The following is a 27,277-nucleotide window of genomic DNA, read 5'->3' as shown; positions in this document are numbered from 1 at the left end:
TCAGTGGTACGGTGCTTATTCGAGGACAACGTTTTTTTTTTTTTCGAATAAATACTTGCGTCTTCCTCGAGCGCGCGAGAGAGGTACACGCGAAAAGAGAACATCTAGAGACTGCGCATGCCCTATCATTGTCTGTCCGAGCATCATTTCAATCATTATTTCTTTAGCCCAGCGCAGTTTGCGCAAACAATTCAATTCAAGAGCAAGACACAACGTCAAAGTTCTGGCCTTACATTCAAACGAAACCACGCTTTAATGTAGTCTTTATTAATTGAACAGTAACCCGATTTACAAAATATTTACGAGGATTCAAGTGAATACAAGAATGTCTGACTGATTTATCAATAATAATTACTAATAAATAAATAGCATCCATGTAAGGCTCTAGACATAAATTTTTGCACCAAAGTTGGCCTCTCTAAATGGAAAATACTAAAAACGTTCACATATAAATTTCTTTATTTAGCAAAATGAGAAATTTTGAATCCATCATCTAGATATAAAACTGTCATTGACAAGAAATACTAACTATTTTCAGGCTCCTGGTATTTTAGATTTGCTGAAAATTACCTTTACTAGCAAAATAAATCTATTTCAGAGTATGTGAAGCACACTGGCCGCGATCATAAACGAGGGCATTTACCGAGGAAAAACCGCAAAACGCGACTTTAACGCGGCTGGTATCTTGATCTCCTGAAGTTGCCCAGCATCACATAAACTAGCTTCGGTATGAAAATGAAATCGAGGTGAGCGCAGCCAGTTTAGTGCAGTTCCTACGATATTTATGACACATTATGAAATGAATGACGTTTCGTTCTTCTTATAACCTTACTTTGGTCTATTGTACTTTTCCTAGCATTAACAATAGAAGAATATCTATCAAAGTGCCTCAGCTCTCACTAACAAACAAAACTTGAGAAATCCTGTTCACTGGTCTATGAATAACGGGAGAGCGTAAAGAGACCACTACCGCATTCCAGCAAGCAATGACGCCGATTCGAGGTCAGGGCGGCCACATATACAGTGAATGTTTGAAAATCTCTACAGACAACAGCACTAGAACGAGACTGAGGTTCGTACTGAAGTGGCTAGTTTTCGCAAGCTGCAACTTCAAAAGCATCAGCAAGGCAATCAATATGTTAAGTACGAACTGGTCATTCGATAAAAACATTAGCTCATAAACAAACAGATATCTGACATTTTTACCCTAGCGGCTGAAAAAAAGGGAAACCCCTTTGTTGGTGACTAATGGGCGGCGTTTGCCTCCACTTTAATGCCGAAATCTACCGTAAAACGTAATTACATTTTTAATTGAAAATATTACCTAAATCCTTCAAGAAAATAAATTAAATTTTTACATATATAAATGGCTGGCAACTCACTTTTCAAAGCAAAACAAAAACAGCTTTACAATCGTATTTTTAAATTAACATTGTTTCAAAAGCGAGCGATGCGTAATATTATCGTAATGTGTGCTTTTTCGTTGTTGCTGTTGCTATTTTAATTATTACCATTATTAACTTAGCATTTTAAACATCTTAATAATAGGATCCGTTTAATTTCCTTTCTCCAATCAAAATTTGAGACGTTTGGCAAAGAGTTGACGTCAAAAGTATTGTGGAAATCCTTCCAGCGTGAAGCACACGTCGCCTCGACTCCATCACAACCCTATCAGCTTCTATCCCAACCTACACTAAGGTAAATGTTTATAATTTTTTGGCCGACACCCTTATGGGGTTCTGTTATTAGTCAAATCAAAGCCTACAAACATGAACCGATCAATTCTCGCTAAATTCGCCGTTCAAAATTTTCGAGCAGTGCCCACTTTTTCATTTTCCCGTCGCGAAACCTTACTTTGACACGTGGGAAGAACATGCATATCGCCCAATAACGACACATTTGTACCACGTGACTAGTTACAATGGACGAATCAAATGGCGCGAAAACAAATCAATGGAAGGAAAAAATGAAAATCTAGTACGATACCTCTAAGTATAGAAAAACTCGTCATGTTTGTTTTGCCATGAAGTCATGATTGTTCTGCCAAAGCATACTTCAGGTATATATAATGATGTAAAAAAAAAAAAAAAAATGATAAAAAATAGAAAACCTCCATCGTGCGGTGTTCGCAAAAACTTCACAGTAGTACCGATGAATCCACGATCTCTACCTTTCAGTCGGAAAACAACACGAGCATTCTCCGAACGTCCCTCACCTTAGCAAAATACCACCGACTCTAAAATCTGCGGGGAATGAAGACCACTTAAATTTTGCACTACGAACGCACAACCCATCGATGGTTTTACTTCTACTTTAGGTAAAAAATACTTTACATACAATGATGGAGTCATACAAAATTCCATCTGTTCTCGTTATTTTTCCTAACGACCGAAACTTGCGATTATGCTTCAACTGCGGAAGATGAAACTTTGTTAACCTTGACAGACTTTTTTCACGACAAGTAACCAAGTTGTTTCAGCGTGTTATTCTAAAACGCTATTCTGTAAGGAAATTTTAAACACCCGTAAACTTCCGTAAATTTCAAAATGTAAGTTTTCAATTCACGGCTGAGATAATCTTCACCGTGCATCTACATACACATATGAACACTGCATGCGATCAACAACTAGAATCTCCTTAAAACAGCAATACGAAATCAGACTAGTAAATTACGATAATAAAGGCGTTGATCAGCAATGGAAAATTTTCTTGATCTAAAATATGTCCTAACCAGTAACTGTACGAAATGTATGGAACCAATATTGATAAAACGCTGAACATACCTACCTACAATCGTTTCTTTCCAGCAAAAATTGCGCAAGTAAGCAAGTAACTATCTTTTTCTACGTTTATCAGGGGGTTCACTACCGTCTCTTTCAATGCCAGGTCTCAACTTTCTAAGTTCCCTTTCAAGTTCGGTAATACGAGGAGACAAACTATTTCTGACCTCTCGCAACTGGTCTTCTTTCGCGCGAACTTCTTCCGCCTCTTTCTCGTGTTTTTCGAACGTTAACTGCAATCTGTCCAAAGCTTCGCACCTCTCTTTCAGTTCGCGATAACGCACCTTTTCGCGAGCCGGTAACGCTCCGAACGCGAACCGCAAATCTTCCATTCTTGGTGGGCAGCGCTTCTTGGGATCCATCAACCCGTCAGAGGCGATCATGTTCCCATCACGTGTCAAAATCGTGGGACAAGACTGCTTCATTCGGGTGAGGTGCTCGCGATACGTCTGTCCAGACTTCAGATCTTTGACCACGATCGTCTTCGATAGAAGATTCCAAAAAAGGCTGCTGCGAAGGTAGCCATTGTCACTCGTAAACTCGAGCAGATTCACAGCGAATTCAATAGGGCTTCGGTAATTTGAAGGAGGCGCAGGGAGCTCTAAAGGCAGAGGTTTGCCATCGCTTCCATCAAAGTCCCTTTTCGAAAAGGGAAGTAAAGTCGCTTCGCAGTAAGCCGAGCATCCTGCGTCGTAAACCTTTCGTTGCTGTTCTGTGGTGGTAGTGAGCGCTACTGGCATTTTCGACTGAAGATACCACGAGAGGATGCGAGCAACTAATGGGTCAGAGACGTACGCGAGTTCTGCTACAATACCTGAAGAAGAAAAAAAGAAACAAAAATATTTCTTCGTCGTTTCCACACAATTTCTGGGAATAAAACAACACTTGTTGCTATAACGAATGACCAATGCTAATAACCAAGAAGAAAAACAATATCAACTGTCAAACCTAAGTTTACAATTTCCCGCCAAAACAGCAAGACAATTTTCTTTCTTACCTTCACGCCCACAAAATCAATCCAACATTTATGTGACGAGAACAAGCAAATCAGTAGCTGCTGAATTTTTTCAGAGATAACACTCCACCAAATCATGGTTATCAGTAACGGGAACTTATATCTCAGTTTTCCAGCTTTGGGGCATATTTCAAGCCGGGTGATTTGGAGTCAAGACACGTTTGAATTCACTAGTAGACTTTTGATTCATCTCGTTTAACCGTAATTGGGAGGACACTAACTTCGCGATGCTCTCGAAAGTTATGACATGAGTTTATTTGCCGCATGAATATCAAAATGCGAGATGTCCATAATATGTTATTTACCTATGAAACTCGGAAGAGCTCTGATGAACTCGCTAAAGTGTTCGTAAATTGACATCGAAGGAATACAAGAACCAACAACAAATTCGATCCATTTATGACGTCGGGTGCAGGATTCGACCCGGACCACACTGATGGGAGACGGGCGCTCTAATCATACACTGAACCACCCCCCTCCCCACCACCCTGCTCCGCAACACTGACTTATTAAACCAAATGCAACAGTAAACACACCCTTTATGTAGTGTCGTATCCTAGCAGGAGGGTGGCCCGGTTGTGTGATGACTGTTCGAGTAGTGGCCTGACTAGATTCCAACTGATTCAGTTCGTTTCTACTGGTCTGAAGTATATTCACTACGTCGGGTCTCCTCGGCATTCCTCGGAACGAGCTTCGGACAGGCGTGAGTGCCGTCGTCAACTCCGACTGGCACCGAGACAGTCTTCTTTTGGATTCTGCCACGTTCTGCTCGTAATCTGCAATCTGTTTTCTCAGCGGCTGTAGCTCATTCTGTATGCGCTGTATATGTTCATCTGGAACAGAATAGAATGTATCCTGATTCATGACCTCTAGATAGTTACGAAGTCAACCAGGCATGCATTGGGTGAAATGAGGAACAGTTTCTTGTGAAGTGGCTAAAAAATATAGCTCCTTAGTAATCAAGTGCAACGCCGGAGATCGTGGCGTTACAGACCAACTGTGACATACAACATCGGGAAGGGCGAATATTTCCCAGTATAGGATGAGGAAAAAAAGGTTGGCAATCTATACATATGTACGACAATTTTCAAAGATACTGCTTTAGAGAAGACTGGCTTCAAACAATCTATCCAGCTGTAATTCATTTTCCGAAGACCAACCGCAACATTTGAGACTTTTAGATCCAAGTTTCCCGCGAACGGTGAACCGCTAGGGGTCACCTGACCCGTACCAGACGTCACGTTTGAGGTTTTCGACCCGCGTTTTGAACGTCAAGAGGTGGGTTTTCAAGTAAGTCATTTACCGCTAGCTTTATTGCCTTGAATTTTTTTTCTTTGCCGCGTGCAAATGCCGAAATTGAATAAAGTAACGCTTTTTCAACTAATCGGTTATAATCCATAGGCGAATAAGCAATTTCCTAGCCTTTTGTTGTTGTTGTTGTTGTTTTGTAGAAATGCACTGATCCTCAGTAAAATTCCAATATGGCGGCGGCTTTTAATTTTTTTAAATCCAAATTGACCTAATTTTGACAATTTCCAATGCATTGGCAGGATGATTTCCATTTGCTTCAATTTACTCCAATCTAAATCGACTAACGTCCGAACAGCGAAAAGCAAACGTCTAAGCTCAAACAGCAGTTAGACGTTTGCGGTAAACTTGGATTTGAAAGGTCTCTAGCACCGTACATCCGAAAACGCGTCCAATTCTTCTTATCCGAAGATTCCCAAAGCGACGATGAACTTCCACGCCGAGAAACCTCCGCCTATTTTCCGAACTGCAACTAACAACTTAGATTTTCTGGGAGGAATAGCGGTAAAATACAAAACCTCTTTTATCCACTAAAAAAAAAAAGAAGAAAAGGTAGCGATAGACTTACCTGTACTAAAAGCAAACTTAACGGAATATGCCTCGACATCGACGTCAGGAGCGGAAAATACTAACATATATTCCCCGATATAATTTCCAACGCGACTACAAAGAGTGAGCCTTGGTAGCCTTGCCATACCACGGTTGAGAGTGAGCTGGACCGGACTGTTCTCCAAAGCTGGAAGGACCGTGCCATCGGGCACAGTCCCTGAAGGTTGAATGGCCACGCTTGTTGTCAAGGAGACGTTCGCGACATTGCCGCAACTGTCTTCAGCTACGAGGTCCACAACCTCTACGCCGCTAAAAAATAATAATAATAATAAAAGAAGAAAAAGTATTGAAAGTGTCACAGTTTTTCCGTTTTTGTTAGTTTGATTGTCTTATCCTTTTCCAAACGACTTCTTACCTCCTTCCAGGTCGCGGAAGAATGGTACGGCCCTTGAGGTCAGCAGTGCAAGACGCAGAGATCACGCCGGGTGAACCAGACTGAAAACGTAACACGAGTCGTTGAGGAGGACCTGGAAACGGGTACACAAAAATAAAACAAAAGCTTACCTTTTACGCTAATATACAACCAATTTTGCGACACATAAATATGTCTTCCAAGGAGGACAAAATGACATTACTTATGACACTACTACACACAGTTAATGTAAGACGCATGGATTTACCGGGATGCACCACGAACTGAACTGGAAGGCTCCTGGTCATGTGATCAGTCACGGGCAAGACAGACTTGAGCCTCTCCCTGTACTCGTTGTACTGACAAATGATGGACCACTGCCCCGCCTCCTCCAAGTAACGGTTCGCTATTGATTGAAAGGTGACGACGCCTTCACGGTTCTGAGTGGGTTTCCGGTAGATTGACGTGTTTACGGGTGTGCCATTTGGACGAGTTATTTCAAGGCTAAGATGTCCCATGGCATCGACTCGAACTCCATCTTCTGTTTGACATGTAACCTTCGTGAAAGTAGATGAGTATGCGAGTGAGTGACTAGTCCTTGCTGCCGAAAGCAAGAGATCAATAAACGCTATCGTGCTGTGACGATGGTTATTCAAGGGACATGATCACGGCGACTAGTTATTATACGAGGACAGAATGTTAAGTCTGCCAGTCTTTCTCAATTTGATATCACAACCTTGTGAACACCTAATCCATTATATCGCTATTATTACACTTGATTGTATAGTAATTTTTAACAAGACTATACAGATCTCTATAATCAGGTTTCAACCAATCAAAAGATGTCTTTTTGGCTTTCGAAGTTAGTGTTAAAAGCTACAACATTGTGATAAAAGTGTGTACCTTCAGTGTGGGATAACAACCTGTGGCCAGCAGGGCCTGGTCAGCGGATACCTCCACGACTACAGCTTTTACTCGGTTACTCTTTTCCAGAGTGGCTGTAACAGTAGCGGCCTGCAAGACAGTACAGACAAAAGCTCGCTCAACAAACTGAAAGACAAAATGGCATCTTAAGCAAACACATCACAGTTGAACCCCTATTAAGCGGCCACCTATTAAACGGCCACCCCTATTAGGCGGCCGGTAATCAAAGTTCCGATGAGGGCTTTTCTATTGCTTTTACCTCTATTAAACGGCCAACCCCTTTTAGGCGCCCACTATCCATTTCCCCGAGGGTGGCCGTTTAATAGGGGTTGAACTGTATACCTGTGTTTACCTGTAAATCAAATTTGAGGCCGCCACATGCTCAAAATCTTTTCGATTTTTCTGGCGCTTTCTTCAGCGACAGAATCGAAACAAAAAAACGCTGGCAAAGCATTCCGGTCGGTAGAGAGTCTTTTTAAGTAAACAATTCTCCAGAAACTCACCGTTAAATTTTTGTGATCTGAACTGAACACCTTCAGTTTAACCTGCTGATCTCCGCTGCGACTTCCGCATTTCATCGTGTTCGCTTCAAACACCGCCTCTCCTTTCTGAGCCCTCTTGGTCAGCAGTAACCCGCAGGAGGATGGGGTCCAGGACAGATTCAGCGTTGTTCTGAGTGGAGTCTTGTTCCCAGAGCTATCGCAAACAAACGCGTGGACCGGCGCGCTGAGAAAGCAGTTGGAGAAGAGCTTGGCTGTGTGCTCATGCTTCTGTGAGGGATCATCGAATGCTTGGCTTTTCAACTCAATGTGATGCGGAGCACCTGAGATCAGATAAAATACGATCATTTGACGAATAAAAAAGTCTCATTGAGCCATGATCGGAATCAACAAGTACAATGAGACATTGTAGTGAAACTCGATGTGAGAAAAATTGTTGCCTGCCTTATAAAAAGAACCATCATTGATCTTCGCAGACAGAACAGCAAAAACAGTACGACCAAGAGTGGATAAAGGGGTAAGAAGGTTTTCCGAGGTCATGCAGCCTGAGTTATTTTCGGATCATTCCATGTTTCGGTAATCCCAGGCATGCCTAGAAACAGGCAATCCTGTGACGCAAATGTTACTCACGTGACAGCCCAAGCGACTTCACATGCACTTCCATCCTCCACGAAAACATCCACGCATCGCGCGTGCTAACATTATCCGCGGAAGGACTGGGTACCATGTCTAAAAATAACTCAAGGAGGATTATTTTGGGAATAAGGGCTGTATAGGGATTAACTGCCTTACCATTCATGCTCTCTTGGTTGGCCAAACCATTTAACGAGATCTTCTGAGGTGTTTATATACACGAAATGTTAATCACACCTTGTCAACACAAAGAAAACTCACTGACCGGGTTTTAGACTGATTTTCTGAGTGTCTCTGGAGAATTTCCCTTCCTTGTCAGACACACACATGGTTATGATGCCAGGGTTTCCGGAGATAGTCGCGTCGTTGTTGAACACGAATTCAGTTCCCTTCAAGGTTAAATGTCCAATGAAAACTGCCGTGCTGCTACTGCCGAGATTGAAGGAAAGAAGAAAGTTATTAAAATGTTATATACTAGAGTATGAAAGTAATAATCAAAACTACTGCAATTCATATAAAACCACTATTTAAAACTGTATCATTGGATAATGCAATTCAAGGGTTTTCATTGGCTTAGCCATCATGGTATATGAGCCATTACACCATGCTCTACAAACATGGTAAGCGTTCGCGGGGAATTTTCATTTTCATTTTCATTTTTTTTTTCATATTTTGGGGGCGTTGTTAATGCAACATTTATTTCACCCGCGCTCGTTGGATATGAGATGATTATAACCAACTCGGAGCTACTCGCCTCATGAGTTTTCTATTATCATATCCAACGCGTACTCTTGGAATAATTGTTAACTGCACCACAAAGTTTGGTCTGTATCTTTCTACAGTGTCATTAGCCACAGTGATTACCTTGGTTGTTCTGGTTTTGCACCAAGCAATTAAATACTGTGGAATAGTCACATACTGTGGGAAAAATCTGGAAGTGTTATTCTACCAAGCCTACGGTGTTTAGATGCCAAAATGCCCATCACAATACAGCCCATACATTTAAAATGTTAGTACCTGTATCAGTATGTTAAAATCAAAACCAAAAGCAAACCTGTACAGAAAAGTGTCAAAGCTATCGAAGATCCCCACCCCCCCCCCCCCCCGCCCACTGTTCCTACAGCTTTTAACGTAGCAACTTATGCGCCAGAAATATGATTCAACAAAGTTTGATAATGGCTTACCTCTTGGATGGCGAATGTTCAACTGTTACGACAGGCTCCACACCCGCGGGACACTCTGCGGGATTTCCTAGCTTGTCCCGTAATTGTACTCTAAGCTTTTGGCTCAGTTGTTTCTTGCTGTCACATTCGATTTCCACAGAAGCCGTTTCACTAGAAAAGAGCCACTTCTGAGGTTCACCTGATGATGAAATAAGACAGCACAGGTTCTACCACAAGGAAAATCTACTTCAAGAAATACATCAAACACGAAAGACCGAATTTGATCAGATTTTCAAACAGCGAGAAAAACGTTGAAACTTCGAGGTGTTTGGTAATGTGTGATCAAACAGTGTCTTGATTATTTAATAAATCTTCTCAATCGAAACTAAAACTAAGGAGAAAACGGAGAAATAGAATCGTAAACATCTATGCTGATTGAGATCAGAGATCCAAACACCGTCTCGGTCATGAAAGAATTATTAAAGAGTTTGAGAAGACTAATCAACAATTTACTAAACGCTTAAGAGTGTTTTGCTTTAACAACGTTCTTTTAACGACTCGAACAACTCGTAGAACACGCTTTCAATAGACGGGCGCAATTTGTCGGAACTCTTTAATAATAATTATATAACAGCAAAAATTATTCAATAGCGCCGCTCTCGACTAAACGTTGCAACTGTCAAACTTTAAAGAGCGCCGTGACACTCAATTGAGTAATTACGGTACCTGCAATGGGTTTAATTCTTATTTGGGATTGACACTTGACGTCACTACACACACACTCCACATTTCCCACAAAAGTGCTATTGGCGAGATTAGCCACAGGGCAGTCAGGCAGATACGGCAGACTTCTCACTGGAACCTTGGAAGAACAAAAAAAATAACAATAATAATCAAAAGAGAAAAAACAGCGAAGTACTACGAGTTAACTTGTCGTCAGACCGTTACTATAACCAGCCAGAACAGAACTCTCTTTTATAGCACCTTGGTAGACAGAAATGAAGTAAAAACGCTAAAATAACTTCCTAATGGTTGCGAGACTTACGGTTACTTAGAATTAATCACGGATTACACATCACATTTACTTTACCTCTCCGCTCCAACTCGTGGTCACTTTAGGCTCGGCTGCCTTAAAGTCTTCGTCACCCAAAAACCTTCCGCTCTCGTCAAACACTTTCAAGAACAAGCCCTTAACGATGGAACCGGCAGGAGCCGTCAGCTCTAAACAATCTCTACCCTCCTTGGAATTCTTATCCACTCCATTCGCCGTCGTCATTTCGTTCTGGTTTCCTTCACAGATCATCACTTTATGCGGCAAAGTGCTGGGTAGAACTTTAATGGAGAACTGTTTTAACTCCTTCAAAGTTTCGCTTACGGTGAGTTTTCGCCGATTACTGTCCACGACCACAAGGGATATTTTAACCTTGACAGTGCAAGGCGCTTTGCCAGGAGCAAGTTTCACCTTCATCGGGGAAAATCTGCCTTGTCCGTGCTCTATGTTGGCGAGATGCGGCCCGGTGATAAATGCCTCGCATTCGGCGTGAAGCTTCGTTCTTTTGTCGCTAACAGAACATGGTTGACTCCACTGGTCCAGGACCTGAATCACGAACTCAGGGAATTCTTCGTAGTTAGGAACTTCGGTTGTTTCGAACTGGGGAAGTTTTACAGTTTGTGGTTGACCTGACAGCGACAAAAAAAAAATTAGCACAACAGAGAAAATGCGATTTAACGTCCATGCAGGGCCTAGAATGTTATGAAAGAATCATTACTGCGACAGTTGCAGCTTCTTCACGTGAACTCACTTAAAATTTTCGCCATTCCGTTCTTCAGTCTGCCAGTAAACAATCAGAAATGGCAAAGCACACATCGAAATTACCGTAACATTTGATAAATGAACAAAAACTTAAACCAACTGGAGCGCAGGTTAAAGCGAACTTGCTCTGTACAGTTAATACCAAACAACAAACTATTCCCAGCGTTCTTAGTAAGTCAAAAGCCTTGACGTTCAAGCAACAAAACAACTGAAGTCAATCTCCTTATCTTATTTTCTCAGACACATCTCAGTTCATAATCCTCAAATTAAGAGCTTCAGAGCGCAGTAATCGCATCACCGGTAATCTTAAATCCCGACATTAAAGCATTTAAGGAGGAGGAACTCATTTATGTCTAGCATTTTGAAAAAGAATAGCATAGCTCTTCTATGGCAAAGATAATAGCGATAGTCTCAGCTACTTTATTAAAACTGACAAACAATAGCTATGTCTGAAAACGATCCCAGCTATTTTTACAAAGACAGAAATAAACCCTTCCGTTAGGGGGGGACTCCCATATAAAAGGGACAGGGGGTCCTCGTCATACCTTATAGGAGTTAAAAAAGCGGTTTTGGTAGCTCTCAGGGTGTACAACCCCTAAACGTCCACAGCGGGAGCTGATACCTCTAAGGGGCGGAAAAAATTTCAAGCCACGCCCACAAAACGGGATCTTAGTACCTCTTAGGAGTTCTTGTCAACATTTCCGACCAGCACCCCGGTCCCTTTCATATCGGATAAATTTCCCCACGGCCCCCCCCCCCCCCCCCCGGGATAAAACCTTCAAACAATTCCTACTTGCACCGTTCTTACCTGCTTTAATTTTCACCGGAAACGTCACGTAATTACTGTAATCAATTCCAGTGACGTCAACTCGGACCATCTGATCGCGCCCATACTGCACCTTGCCCGAGGCATTGGGAGTCAGAGTTATACCGCTGACCTCAACTACTCCGTCGCTGTTCGGCTTGTACTTGTCCTTAACGCCTTGCACGTCCAAGTTTGGGCATGTCACTGTCAACTTGACGAATTCCCCGGAACTGAACACTGTCGCCGGGTTGTTTTTGCTGTCTTGGAATAAGAGCTTAAACTTGAGGGCCGGTTCGCCCAGCCCAAGACGTGGAGTTTCTGTTCGTGAAGGCTCGGTAAGAGTGAAATGGGAAGCGATGTTGGCTAAGAAGAGAAAGACAAAACAAGATCAGATTGCTACATTACCTAGTATTTGTTTGGGAGGCGCGGTGGCCCCATGGTTAGTGCGCTCGCCTCAGGATCGAGCAGTCCAAGTTCGATCCCGCGCCAGGGACATTGTCTTGGGTTCCTGGGCAAGACACTTAACTGTCACAGTGCCTCTCTCCACCCAGGTGTATAAATGGGTACCTGCGAATTCAATGATGGGGGTAACCTTGCGATGGACTAGCATCCCATCCGGGGGGGGGGGGGAAATAGAAATACTCCTAGTCGCATCATGCCACAGAAACCGGAGATAAGCGCCGGCCTGCTGGGCCCCATGGCTCGTGACGTAGGCAGTATTTGTTTGACGTTTGGATGCTCGAGTTGTAAATAAGAAAATCAGCAAGCTAAGTCTTGACGGAGCCTAGTGCTTCAACAGGCTGGAGCATATCTCCGGTTTCCTTAGCATGAAGAGACTAGAGGTATTCCCTGGATGGAATGATTATCTACGACCATCGGAGGATAATATGCAGGTTTCTTCAACTGAATTACTTTCAGACTCTGAAGCCATTGACTAACCTTTGATGACAATGTCGAATTGTGTGAAAGCCATTTCCCTCTCTCCCAGCATCGCAATGTATTTGAGAACGTAAGTGCCCGCCACTGACAACCCGAAAGGCTTGAAGCCGAACTTCTCTCCGTCATGGGGTTGGTCATTCTGAATGGGCGCCATGTTTTCTGGTCCCTCTATCACTTGACGAACGGACAGTTTCCTGTTGTGCAAGGTCACTAGCTGTTTGGGCGGTCGCTCGCCGTTGAAGATTTTCACCCAGAAGCCGGTAAAATCCTTCTGTGTTTCACCTGCCGACCACTGCAACACTGTTTTGGACGTGATTTCATTGCTCATGTTGTCCTTGTACACTCTGACTGTCAACAAGATCAAAACCAGTTTGTAATTACATGTAGCAGCTATTTCTTTGGTAACGCAATTCGCAACGCTTCCTCAGAAGAAAGTGCGTCACGTTGCGTAACGCAATACTTCTCTCCACTTGAAAAGTGGTCAGGTACTGAGTGACACAATTTACAATTCGTAAAACGTAAATACCGTGAGAACATAAAACAGCATTTCCTGGAATTTATGGAAAAGAGGACAACCTCCCGAGGTATACCAAAATTGTCGGAACTTTCTTACCGGGAATCTCCGTTCCACTTAATTTTTCTCATGGCATTTTTGGTTGAATGGTTCGCTTTTCGGAAATTCAACAATTTACGGATTTTCTGGGAACTTTCCAGGAAATTTCCTTTCCATTTGAACCCGTTTTGAAATGTTCACAATTTTAGGTTGAATGGAGCGATTCAGCTTGAGATTTTGTCGATTATCTGTTGTATTTAACGATTAAATCAAAGTTTGTATCCCATTCAATTAGATATTCAAGATGTAAACTTGACAGGGGAGTGAAAGAAAGTAGAGATGTAGGGAGAGGGACTTGATTACTCAAGGACGATGGAGAGGGCTAGGAAGGAGGAGAGTCGGGGTGGGTGGGGGTGGGTGGGGGAATAATTCAAGGAAAGCGATTATTTCACATCATCCACAAATGGGGACGATTAATCGAGGATCGGCGATAACTCCAGGAAATTACCGTCTCTCTCGCTAGCGGAGAGACGACTCGCACGACACACAAATGTAAATTACCTGTTTTGGGAAGCATTTGTTTTTCCTGGCTGAATACCTTCTTCAGAGTGTTTTGATCAGGAATTTCTAATATTCTGGAGATAGGCCGTTCTTCTTTTTGAGACGGGTAAACCTACGAATAAAAAAATTGTTAAAATCAGTACGATCAGTGTGATCGAAATGGGTTTCGATCACAGAAGCGAGTAGTTTGCTGTAGAAACTATTTAACAAAACGCCTACTGTCTCGTCTTTACATACCTCTTCTGGTTGTCGCTGTACAACAACCTTGTCTACGTCATTTTTCTTGCTGACTTTTACAAAGTGCATGACTTTGCCATAGATGATGGGTTTGGTGTCCAGTTTAACAATATCACAAACTTTGTAGACTTGTACTCCTGAACTAGTTGTGACACGTAACACGCTGTGAAGCACATCACCTGACCTCGGCTGTTGAGAAGCTGGCAGTGGAGAGTCGAAGCTAACCTACGAAAGACGACAGAAAAATATTCTTTTAAGACTGCTTTATCAATCTTTCAATCTTAATTTTCGTTCTCCAATTTACATTTTTACAGTTACTAGTAGACGGGCCCGCGGATAGGCGGGCCAGTCTATCAAGAACTAAAAACAAACGTTTTATATCGACAGTCGAAAAGAAGCCCTGATCAGTCCGAGGAAAAAGTTTTCTTTTCACGTAAAAATAAAGCTCGGGACACACTAGTTCGGGGAGACTTGAAGCGGGGACAAGTGCCTTCGTGTGTACACATAGGACGCATGTTGCAGGGATAGTAAGCAAGCTGGTGCACACGAAGCGGATTGAGGCATTAAAATGGGTCCTAGCGGAGACAGTTTGCGAGAGCAGCGTACATGATGCCACATTGAAAACTGAGGTCAACTGGGCCTGTTTCATGGCGCACGAATACAAACTTGCTAAACTTCGTGTTGTGGGGACAAAAGTCTATCCCCCAACAGTACCTTTTCACAAAAACGGACATGTCACACAAGGAAAACTATGGCTGCATCATGTCCTTACGCTTCATGTCCCTTCAACATGTCCCCTAGTGTCCTAACACCAGCCGCGTTAATTGGCTTGCACGAGTTTTCCTGCGGTTTTTGCAGACTGCACATTTTACGTTGAATTGTGATAAGCTTAATTAATTATTGCAATCACTGGGATACTGTTCTGAATACAATAAACACTGTGTAAAAGAAGAAACATGCCAGCAGAATAAAGTCATGGCGCAACGCTTAAACATCGCTGCGTGCGTAGTTTGAGACCTACCTCTTTATCCAGCTCTCGATGGCATTTTTCCAGCCATGATCTGAATTCCTGGGGCAGTCTTCTTTCAGTTGACGCATCTTCCAGGGCACTGGATAAGTCCTTTCTCTCGTCCAGCAGGATCTTCAGTTTGTTGTTAGAGACAGGTGTATGTCTGTTAAAGAACAGAATTCCCTTGAGCCTGCGATAACAGCTGTCGGGCACTACATCTTTCTGCCTCTTTGATCGTTGAGCTGGAGAAGTGCAAAATTCCATCCTATGGAGACAATAGTGTTGTTATGTAGAGGAAACTACACGGCGACGCCAAAATATGAATTTCATTTTCGAGTGGTAAGCCAATATTTTACGAAGGAGCACAGGGACTATAACTGAGAAGAAAATGGAGAAACAAAATAATAAAAATCGATGCTAACTATTGGCCATCGCGGTTTGGATTTTCTTGGCTCTTGGTTTTTCTTGGAAGTCCGATGCAAAGAGTGGTCAGGTTGCTGTAAACAATCTTTTTTTTTTAAATAATTGAAAGAGTTCCCTATTTCAGATTTATCGGCATGCACGGCACGACATGAACGCCTTACTTGTGAACATAGGAGAGAGGAGCCAGTCTTCCTTGCCAGAAACACTCAAATATAGGCTCTTGTGCATCATCTTCAAGATCAGTTGACCGAGGAAGAGTCTCGTGTCCCGCCTCATGAGGAAAATACATCAATACCCCCTGAAAAATACACGGAAATACAGTCTCAAAGGAATTCCAAGTTTCGGTAAGATTTAAGCGAAATTTCAAATGAGTCAGTCCTAACCAAACTTGATGTGCCTCCCGTGACTGGTTTTAACAATTTTTTCAACACGTGGTCTACCCAAGCAATCACGGTACATGCTGTTGTCTCAACCAATCAGAAGCGAAGGCAATGCCTTGGCTTAAGCGAGTTTCCCGCGGTTACTGCGGGTTGCACGTTTTGGCTTCACATTTTCATTGGCCCATGGCAGTATTTACGCCTCTTCTGATTGGCCAGTTAATCCTTACGTTCTAAGTTTACAGCAGTCATCAAAAACATACCTGGACAGTTTGATGAGGGTCCAAACCAGGAACCTTCATTGTCAACGAAAACGGGAACCATTCCTTAGCTCTGGTCTGGTACAAACTTTCCAGATCATCATCGATTTCACGAAGATTAAAAAAATTCTTTTGGTTGGAATTTCTCCCATCGTCTATCACCAGCCTGATATCCACCTTCAGGAAAGAACTCATTCCTAACTCCATCTGAACACAAAGAAAGCACACAGATTAACTCAGTTACAGTGGAACCTCTCCACAACGGCCACCTCCGGGACAGAGGAAGGTGGCCGTTGTAGAGAGGTCGCCGTTAAGGGGGGGGGGGGGTAGGGGTGTAAAACCACACCTGTCCATTGTTTTTGTTTCTTTTGGGGGGCGGGGGGGCAAACTTTTTTTGTCAAAAAAACGTTTATTTATTTATGCAGACATAAATCAAAATGTATCAATAACACAGAAACTTAACAGAAACAGAGACCGACGAAGCGCGGTACGGATCGGGTTTGGTGACCTTTTTCCGTTATGGGGAGGTAGAGGTGCAATATGACACCTGGTTTTTTTTTTTTTTCGTGGGTGCAACATTTTGTTGCCAAAACTACTTATCTTGGCATATATAAATCAAAATGTATCAATAAAACTGAAACGGAGCCCAACGATGCGCAGTACAGATCACGTCTGGTGACCTGTACTTCATAACTGTGAAGATTTCTTTCACTAGGCTATTGATCATCAGGCCACAGTATACTTACAGGGATTCTGGAGTTACTCAAGGCGGGTAACTTCATGTTGCCTGTACGGCCACGCTCACCAAACAAGTAAAAGTGGTAGACATGGGCGAGGTTCCGGGCCAGACTGCTTCCACCATCCTCACGGATGGAATTGATGTGAATGTCACGTATGCCGGTGATAATAATCATGGTGAATTGTGAGAATGCCGCCTCCCTTTCAATCTGTGAACAAAAAAACATTTGTCTCATCGTTACATTTTATCATTTCTCTTTGTCTCCTCTGCCGCCATTGTTAATTTGTCTTCCAACACTTCTCCCTATTGGCTAAACCGCGCACAGGAAGGCGGATCGGGTTTACGCCAAAAAGCGTTGTTTGACTACCTAAGTAACAGCTACCAAATGACTAAACGTCTCGATGGCTTAGTATTATTTTAATAAGTCTCGTTTTCAATGTTATTTTTCTTGTTGTACATGTATAAGCCACCTGAAATCCTCAAGGACTTGTCCTGTGCTTGAATTTAAGGATTTTACCATTTCTACGAGATATGTTAGTTAGGACCCCACCCCTGCCATACATAAAAGTCTGTAATTCTCACAATATCTTTCAGACATCTCTCTTCTTCTCCTGGTTGCAATGTGGATGTGTCACTGGGATTTCTTATCCATCTGTAGTCCTCAAATACAGGCTTGCCTTCCTTTGCTCGTTCTTGAAGCTTTTCCTATCAGGACACGTAACAAGACATGAATAATGACATACTAGGTAATCAGAGCTTTCAGTAAGTTTGTGTTAAAGCAAGCATTGAAAAGGGAGTCTAAGGTGAAACCCTTGCCAGTTAGCTCCCTTCCTCCTACATCTCCCCTGCTTCTGAATGGAGATAAATTTCTTTCAGTAAGTCTGTAAGATGCAAACTCCAGGTTAAAAACTACTGACAACTTCTAGTTCAAAGTGTACAAAATAGGAATACCTCAACATAAAACTCTGTCCTATAAATGAGAGATCACTTTACCTTGGATATCGCAATTTCAGTCACATATGGGCATTCCTCCCTCTTGGTAATAACTTTAATACGGTCACCAAGGTAGAAGCCCTGGAACAGAAGCAATGGTCTGGGTCAATGTAAACAAAGTTGATTTCAAGGCAAGAAATACTGGGGTCTGACATGATTGTCAAACCAAGTATGAACAGTGTTGACTACATGTAGATGTAAGTGATGGAATGATGGATTCAGTCAAAAACTTATTTTGTGAGTTACCATCCACTGCAGGCTTCAAAATCCTGCCAAAGCAAATCATCAATAGCATTCTATTCCTTCACTTTACATTACACGTAATGTTTGATCAGCTGGCCATTAAGACGTCATTAAGGTACACTCTGTGCAGCAGATGGACTACCCTGGACATTCCAGGCAATCGATTGCCCAAGAGTCCTCTCCTATTTTTCCCACACAATTCTTTGAGCTGCTCCTCGACCAACCAAACACCTGGAATCGGAAATGGGTGGACAGCACCTTCTGCATCCTCAGTCAGATTGGCTTCACAACAATTTTTATCATCTACACACAGTTTCTCTTTATTAGGGACAGACCATTAAGTTTTTGAGAGGGAGGGGATTGGGCGATTTCAAAACAAGATTCCTGCACAGCAAAAATTGCTGAAAAAAATTGTGCAAGTGGAGCCATGGGGAAAACACTGAGCAAGTACTTTCTACTGGGCACCATTATTTTGATTTTTGATGTTAGGAAAAATTGTTGCACAAGCCACTGTCAACCAAAAAAAACATGCACAACCTACAGGTGGGAAAAAAAATTATGCTCCCAAAAAATTGCCCAGCCCCTGCCCCTCCCCACTCAAAAAAATAATGGTCCATCCCTTACATGGATTATATTGTCAAACACACACTGTCAGGTGACTGTGTCACAACACTTACTGCTTGTGTAGCTCCCACACCAAACTTGGATATAGCACCATCCAAATATGCAGGTATAAGATCTACCTCCTCTTTTTCCAGGCCACGATCAGCTTGTGATAAAAAGTAAGTGGCAAAGGCTTTTAGTCCCTCATACGTCATACCTTCTCCGTTGTCAAATATAGCCACTAATTTCTAGGAAAAAAGACAAAACAAAACATATGTTATAAACAGCAGGACTTGATTTACTTTAAATTGTTGTATCTCTCATCAACTCCACACACTGTGATTGGTCAATTTGGCTGGATGAGCTCTACTTATGACCCACTAAAATTTAAAGCTATTTTTGTAACTAAAATGTCTTGTAATTTAATGCCTTGAGTGTTCTTAACTTTCAAGGCAAATAAAAATTTAGAATTTTTGTTTTTTTAATGACTTTACAATTTTGAGTTGTTGTACATCCACAGAGTCATTTGAAGACATCCCACATGAATAGAAATTGTTTCCCAAACTCATCAGACACCAAGTAGAGATATCATAAATATCTTACTAACTTACTTACTCACTTACAGATCCTTGTTTTTCTTCCATTGATTTATGACCTGTATGCTTTGCGCTTCGGCTATAAATCAACTTAAGGGAAAAATGTGGTCCGTACATGTAACTTATAGTATGGACCACTCAGTCAGTAAGAGGTAATACACATACTGCTAGGATAATGTTCATGAAGGTGAATAAGAGAAAAAGTGGCCATGGTAAATTAACCTTCAGTTGGTAGATTAAAATCATATCTACCAAGAATTATTAATTTTAGACTATACAGCCATGCAATCAATTCCATTTTTAAATGTATCAAGATTAACATTCAATTACATGTATTCCTCCTTAAAATTGAGAAATGCTACATGTATGCCTTACATCTCTAAGGAAGATGTGTATGTCTATCGTTCTTTCCATGTCACGGCAGTTGTTTGTACTTGTGGCTTGTATGCTGTTGTCAATAAACTCACAAAATGCTTGATAACTGGCTGCAAACAGAAAAAAAGATAACACTCCATGGATGGGAATTATGTGTACATGTAAAAGTAAGAAAGGAAAAAATACTAGATAACCTCTGCATCAACAAGGACAATGTTGAAAAATACACAAATTTAACACAACAATCTCATGATGCCATTGTAAGAAAAATTAAGTCTGTGAAACTTGATAATTTCCCTAGGTGTTTGTTTTAGAGTGAAATTTCAGCTGGTGATTACAACCACTCCCATCAGCTGGTGAAATTAACCAGTAGCCAGATCTTGGCTACATCCCGGAAAGAAATTATTGTGTGCGACAGTCACCATTTCAACTTCTATGAACTACAATGAAAAGTTGTCTAGTGAGTTGGAAGGAAAGGAAAACTTGATGAGCAAGTACATAAAGATTCTGGTGTTTTAAGCCATTTATGTCCCTGGATTGTGCCCAGACTGTGCAAGACACCTTACTCTCACAGTGCACAATTCAATCCTGTTGTACCGGAAGGTATCAAAAAACTTACAAATTACATATGCTGTGAATGGGTGCAAAGAGTAACTTACAGTATCATGTTATAGGAACAGGAGTTACTTGGAGCTGGCCATCCTTATTAGCACTATCGCTTTATTAGCAACTAATTTCACTGGTAATTACACAAGGCTTGTAGAAATCTTGATTTCCAGCTTTCCCTTTGGACAAGTAGTTCTCAAATTTTGCTTGCCCTGGGCAAGCCTTAGTTTGCTCTTTATCGATTTAGTTGGCAGACGACTTGCCTGGGCCCTTGCCCATCAGTCAAGTGAGAATGAAAAGTTACTTGCCCACCGGGAAAATCTACCCGTCCCTGACGACTGGACAGCACTTTTTTCAAGCCCCGTGAGAGCAAACTATTCCTTACCACTAAAATGGTAGTTGCCACTTTGAGTGAGTGCATTTGGGTGCACATCATAGCGCATCAATTCAGAATGCGGCTTGTCCAGTTTGACGGCATCTTGCTTCGAGCCACGTACCTGAGAATGGATGGTACAATACAAATTTATAATTTACTTCAGCGTACAGCAAAAGCTAATTCTTGTAGTCACATCTGTGAGACTTTTACAAAGGGTAGAACTTGCTGTGGTTTTATTCCAAGCCCTGAATTCATGTGTTCAGCTCCAGTTGAAAACTGTGGTTTAAGGCAATTAATTTGAGACAAGATCTTCACTAAACTGGAGCTAATAGTAATAATAACCTTTATGGTGTTTATCACATAAAGGCTAGTGGGGCTGAGCAAACAAATGAAACAAATCATTCAAACTGAGGATAACATTGTTACAGTGTGAGAATCGCAACTGGCCAAAGGTGAACCAGTTGGCTATTTACAAGTGTGGCCAAGGATTTGAACTCAGGGCTGCTGCGAAACAAATACAAGTAGTGGTCAGAGTGGGACTCAAACCCTGGACTGGTGAATTGCGAGTCCAACACACTAACCATTTAGCCTTACCACCACCATACAGAACTAGGAACTAGGGCCCAACCTGTGCTGTAAACTCACACATTAAAGAAGTTAAACAAAAATGATGCGGAGCCTTTCACAAATAAAAATGTTACAGGCACCTTAATGTTAACTTAAACATACTTTCACCAGCTGTGAAGTCCAAAAAATTGTTCAGCTAGATAATTTTCTACATGATTGCAATAAATTAAAGGAAAATGTAATTATTTCTCACCAGACACCACGTTTCAAGTCTGCTGTTTTTAACTTGATGAAAATTTCCCGTGTCCAGTTCATTGAAATCTCCATCACTAATAGTAAAATGCTAAAAAAAGAAACAAAACAGGAAGATATCTAGAGTGTGAAAGGGCAGTTATATGCTTTGGGAACCTACATAAATTTATACACAATAATCACTCAATAGATGCATGTCCCAAAAAGTATACATGTCGAAGCACATGCATACATGTACACAAGAATTTGTATTACAGCCCTAATAATATGCACATGAAAAAATTACTCGATTCTGATTGGATGAGAGCAGTGCAGTTCAAGTGTAACATCAGTGCAAAAAGTGTAACACCAGTACAAATTACACATCGTAATCCTGGATTATGATTGGCTGAAAGACAATAGGAAATTTTCCAAGCTAATGATATCACGTAAAATGATGACGAAAATTTTGGGCAGAAACTTTGAAAGAAGTTTTCACGAATGAGAAAAAATGGCTTCAAAAAAGATCTTCCAGCACTTCCAACACGCAAATTTTTTCATGTTTATGTTATTAATAAGTAATCATACGGTTTCTCTAGTTCAACTTGGAATTGATCTGCACTTGTGAGTTTTTCAAAAAACTGAAATTGCACTCACCAAAGTAACAGGGCAAATTAATTTCAAACTGAACAAGAAAACCGTATGATTACCAATACTTATCCAGACTACATGATTGTATGATACTTAATAATAGATTTTGATATTGTATCCTCTAAATAAGTAATATCTCAAACACAAGAGACCATGCATGTTTTACCACATTTCCAAAAAACCTAAAAGAGAGTTGAAAATATGATGTACAGTAAAGTGCACATAATTTACATTTACATTAACAATTTTCATTTTGTCAACCGCTAATGCTCTGTACTGAATCTGCAAAAACATATGGCGCAATTGCATCAGCTGTTTTGATCAGGATATGTCATTTAGTAATGGTAACACTTCAGAAAAAAAGAAGCCAAACAAGAGAAGGAAGAGCAAGAGCATTCCTTTCAGCCTTCATGGCAGTCAAAGAAGCCTTGGTTTTCATTCGTACCAGGATTTTCTGTGTCCACCGACAGCCTCACTACGGACATGATATACTGGGAGACTGGTCACATGAAAATAATAAATAAATAACCTTTCCATTTACATGCTGTTCTGTTGCCATTCTTCCCTATTGAGCAGGCAAGTAAAAGTTTGCCAGGGCAAGTATGTCACCTGACATACATACCCAGCTGACGACTTGGAGAAAAAACCACTATGGATCCCTGCTGTTAGAATGTTTCAAACGAACTAACCTCTGGTAAATGAGGAAAGAGAGACTTCACTTGTGTCCTAAATTCATCAAAGGTACAGTCCCTTTGAATCTTCAGTGTCTTGTCGTCATTTCCACAAGAAAGCAAGACATTCACCTCCGCCATGGAAGCACAAGCCTGAGCCCGGCAAATATTCCACTTCCTGTATAAAACAAAAAAAGTCACAGGTAAATGTAACACGACATTGCATTTTTATATCCTTAACTTATTGCGTGCCATCCCATGACATTAAAATTTAACAAGGTCCGTTTAAGTACCCATACTTGATATTTTAGAGTGCAGTGGAACTCTGTTATACAATGGCCTGTTTAATACAAAAACCCACTTGCAAAGGGGTAGACCCTGGTTTTTTTCGGAGGGGTGGGGGCGGGCTAGTACCTTAGGGTTGCAGAATCAATGGGGCGTGCCCCAAAAATCAATGTTGTAAGTTGAGAATTGAAACCTATTTGACAACTGTTGCACTAAAAATACCTGGAATGTCACAAAATAGAAATTACAATGATGCACCTGTAAATTTAAGTGTTTTCATTTATGTTTGCCATAATATTCACAATCTTTTTATTTTTAGCTTCTCCAAAAGGAGAATAGCTAGTGACCCAGTCTTCCACCCAGTCTACCACCCACTCCGACCTTAAATTCACTCCTGCTTATTATAGACAATTCGTCTTGTCCCTGTCAAACACTCAATATATTCTCTCTTGTATTGGCCTGCTTATTACAGACACCAGTCAATAAGGACTATACTTTTTCTGTGATTCAAGGGACAATAAATAAATAAATAAATAAATAAATAAATAAATAAATAAGTATATTTAGAGAGGAAGCCACATCAAGCTACACCAACCTCGCTTTACAGACACTGATTAACTGCGCACTGTAGATTTTCAGTTTCACAAATATTATGTTCCATTATTAATAATTTAAAAAACTTTGTGTTAACAGTTATATAAAAATAGCTGCAGTTAACCACTCAAATTAAGGAGACTATAAAATAATAATACAACATTTAGATAGTACAAGGATAATTTTTTACAAACTTCAATAATTCCCTGCCCCCTCTTCTTAAGAATAAAATTCTAGCAACAAAAATTGATATTCACCTTACGTTAGAAAATGAAAGCTTTTTACTGGTTATTGCAATTTTATGAAGTTACATGCTATAAAATTATTACTCTGTTGACTTTAAACCTGGCAAGAAAGCTCCATTTAAGCGAGAGACATGTATTTGAATGAGCAAGCATAACGTCTCTTAGGGTTTGCCTCAAGTTACATACAGTTAATGCATTGAACATCATTCAGTTCTTTTGGATTTTTCAAAACTTTCTGATAAGGAGAGTCAGTTGCAAGCTCATCAGGGGCAAAGGAGCAAAAGTGGAGTTGCAGGAGACAAGTTGGCAAACGAATGAGCCGGCAAGGAGCCTGGCACAAAAATCAGAGCCTGCACAGACTCCACTGTTTTCCAAATACAGAGCGATCTCTGGCATCTCCCACGGATACAGCATTCTGATTGGTGGAAAACAACAGGTCCTATTATTATTATCACAAAACCAGCATTGGCGATAATCAAACACAAACATGGCATTCAAAATCCAAATTTGAGCTTCTTTTTCCCAAAGCTTTACAAAATCTTTGAGAAAACTGACCTTTTGGTCAACCCAAATAACCTAGTCGATCTAAAGCACGAACAGGGAAAAGCAATTGCTAGGTGAAGCCATGATGTGAAGGGAGCTGACAAGGGGCCTAGAAGCTCAAATCATTGGCTCTGGAATTCTGTGGTGAGAAACTTCTGAAAGACTTTCTTTCACATTTCGTTGGTTTATGACACTTGTTCCATTTCAAGGACTCCCTTTCAGTGTTGACATTATGGTTGGCACCTGACACATACTTTGAGTAAGAGAGCTGTTTTTAAAAACCTCTGTATTGCCTTTCACTGCACTTTGTTATCTTAAGTTGTTAAAAAGCCTGAATAAGTTCCTTATTTTTAGCACTCAATTATAAACTCTACTAGACACACCAGCTGATTTATGGTTTGTATTCCTATTCAGTTCTCACATTGCCACCAATAATTCTCCACTGGTTCTATCATGATTCGATACTTCAAGTAAGTTCTGTTGACCAGAACTTCCAGTCCCGTACCTCAATATTTGCAACTTTCCTCGGTGTTAACCCATGATCCATAGCAAAGATCCATAGATGTGATATGAACTAAACGCATCAACATGCAACTTACTGCTCTATTTGTTGATGTTTGGCTCATTTTCTATTGGCTGGTAAATTTGACACATTCAGGTAACCAGTTGTCAAAATCTTGACACCTTTGGAGAGGCTGCATTCTGAAAACAATAGCATCTAGGTAGGTTCTAATTCATGCTGGCTCCCCACCTCATCTCTAGCAGCTTCGCCTTTGAACAAGAGCCTGCTCACACACTACAGGGTGCTATACAGATCTGTCAAAGGGACCACAGCTCGTGATCTTGCACTTTTTCAACCCACATTGAAAATCGTGGCTGTTTGCTTCTACTTTTCATGTTTTCTGGTTGAAATCTACAGCTCTGATTGGCTCTCCTATTGTAAGCTGTTCTGCAATAGGACTCAGGCCCAGTAAATACGTCGCATTTCTGCCGTGTCGAATTCAATTCAATTAAGTGCAGCAGAAATGCGACTGTGGATTCATACGTCGCACTTGTGTCGCACTTAAGTCAGAATTTATACTGTCAGGTATGTCAGCCGGCGGAAAATGTTTTAAACATAGAGTATTCCGTATGGCGGACGAAAATACTGAGCGACGAAGGACTCAATACATAAACATAATGTATGCATTAGATTCAACATGGCAGAAATTTGACATTTCTGTTGGATAATGCGACAAGACCAGTCAAACCTGCAGCAGAAATGCAGCAGCTGATTCAGACGTCGAATTTCTGTCGCATTTAATTCGTTGAATTGAATTCGACCAGGTAGAAATGAACCGGGCCTCAGTCATGCTCGAAGGTGCAAAGAAAACAACGTTTCAGAACAGGATGTTCTCGAAAGGCTCAATTATTCTTGATCTTCAGTTAAAATACATAAAATTGTAGCTTTGGACAGCGATAATTTAGAATTTCTACTGAAACAATTAGACTACTGCCCTTGTTTTCGCAAACTTGGGTTTTTAGACTAATTGTCAATTAGTTAAGCTTAAAAACATACGAACCTTTTCAACTTAGTCAACCGTATCGTCTATTACTGTCTGCAGCTCAAAGGTACAGTAATCTAAACATTGCTCTTCTTACGTAACTCTCATGTGTAATTAATATCAGCACAAAATTCAACCAAGTCTCCTAAAAAGGCACACGCTGGTTCAAAGAAGAGTTTCCGCCTAGCAAATGAGTCTGTGAAAATGGCAGCAAGGCCAGTGACAAGTTCAGTTTGACAGATGCGCCGCGAGAGATCGATCGGAAATGAACATTTCCTGGAATTGAAGGAGTTTGCTACAACGATGTCCTAAACTAGAATTGCGAACCAACGTGGATGTGAAGAAAACGTCGACTACAACATATCTGCCTTAAGTCCGATGAAATAAAAGTTCGGACGCAGAACTGCGCACTTGAAAATGATGACAACACATCTGTGCATCTGGCGTCCGGGCGTGAAACTTGCGATCTGTCCGAGAAATTCTAAGAGTTTCTTTGACCCATTAATTTCATCAGAGAGCAAGAGTGCATTTTGTCAAGAACTTTAACAGAAGGTATCAAGGTTCTAGGAGAAATCATATGCACATTTGCATAACCTAAAAATCAGCTGTTTAAAATTTCTCTCCAGTGCGCTTTTATCCGCCGGTCGATCGACATTATGCACGCTGAAAAGATAAACAGCGTGCAAGTGAGCTTATGACTAGGCGCGAGCCATTGGCAACATAATGCAGCCCACAGCTACAGTAAAATAAAATACACTTACTTTGCTATAACGAGGGCTCCAATTCAACGACACGGCAAACAGAAACCGAAAGACTCAACTAGAAGTCAATCGTTAGCGTGTATACGTGTGATAGGCGAAACCAAGATCGTCCTGTCAAATCGCCTAGTAACCGCGCCAAATTGAAAGCTTTGTTGACAAGCAGCTGCTTGGAGGTTGTTAATTTTTGGTCTAACCAGACGACCTCTGTGGTCTAACCAAAAAATTAGTTTTGGCTCGGTTCAGCAATTAGAACTCCTGGAAATTTGTGAGTAATGTTAGTAGGTCTGACGTCTTCTGGCTGCGAGCGCAGAGAAGAAAAGATGTGCTCGCGAAACCCGGAAACATAGCCACGCCCCACGCCTAAAAGCTCGCTCCTAGTCGGGTTGTTGGAAA

The 27,277-nt window shown here is 41.2% G+C and overlaps 1 protein-coding gene across 1 annotated transcript; it reads right to left on the bottom strand.

The window, feature by feature from the left end:
* Positions 1-251: 251 nt before the first annotated feature.
* LOC145491572 (structural maintenance of chromosomes flexible hinge domain-containing protein 1-like) lies at positions 252-27,277 on the bottom strand. The gene is made up of 27 exons (XM_081470813.1): positions 26,885-27,277; positions 22,931-23,090; positions 21,613-21,702; positions 20,802-20,913; positions 19,811-19,920; positions 18,914-19,087; positions 17,994-18,074; positions 17,583-17,705; positions 17,008-17,208; positions 16,265-16,468; positions 15,786-15,922; positions 15,214-15,466; positions 14,193-14,417; positions 13,956-14,067; positions 12,842-13,189; positions 11,906-12,265; positions 10,375-10,964; positions 10,011-10,146; positions 9,306-9,483; positions 8,387-8,550; positions 7,492-7,811; positions 6,968-7,078; positions 6,333-6,621; positions 6,068-6,179; positions 5,672-5,961; positions 4,332-4,628; positions 252-3,594 (listed from the first exon to the last, which is right to left on the bottom strand). The coding sequence occupies exons 2-27, from the start codon at positions 23,051-23,053 to the stop codon at positions 2,834-2,836; spliced, it is 5,901 nt and encodes a 1,966-aa protein (XP_081326939.1). The 5' UTR covers positions 23,054-23,090; positions 26,885-27,277; the 3' UTR covers positions 252-2,833.

The sequence above is a fragment of the Orbicella franksi genome, chromosome 6 (assembly GCF_964199315.1).
Source record: "Orbicella franksi chromosome 6, jaOrbFran1.1, whole genome shotgun sequence".
In the NCBI taxonomy this organism is placed as follows: Eukaryota; Metazoa; Cnidaria; class Anthozoa; order Scleractinia; family Merulinidae; genus Orbicella; species Orbicella franksi.
The sequence above is the reverse complement of the archived record's forward strand: the minus strand, read 5'-3'. Positions and strand labels throughout refer to the sequence as shown.

What these genes read in the sequence shown, in the direction of transcription:
- LOC145491572 (XM_081470813.1), bottom strand. Translation starts at nt 23,053, where the DNA reads ATGGCGGAGGTGAATGTCTTGCTTTCTTGTGGAAATGACGACAAGACA. An exon ending in TGGCAACTACCATTTTAGTG is followed by an intron (nt 19,921 to 20,801) that starts GTAAGGAATAGT and finishes TTCTGTTTGCAG; the next exon opens with CCAGTTATCAAGCATTTTGT. An exon ending in TACACATCTTCCTTAGAGAT is followed by an intron (nt 19,088 to 19,810) that starts GTAAGGCATACA and finishes CTTTTTTCCTAG; the next exon opens with AAATTAGTGGCTATATTTGA.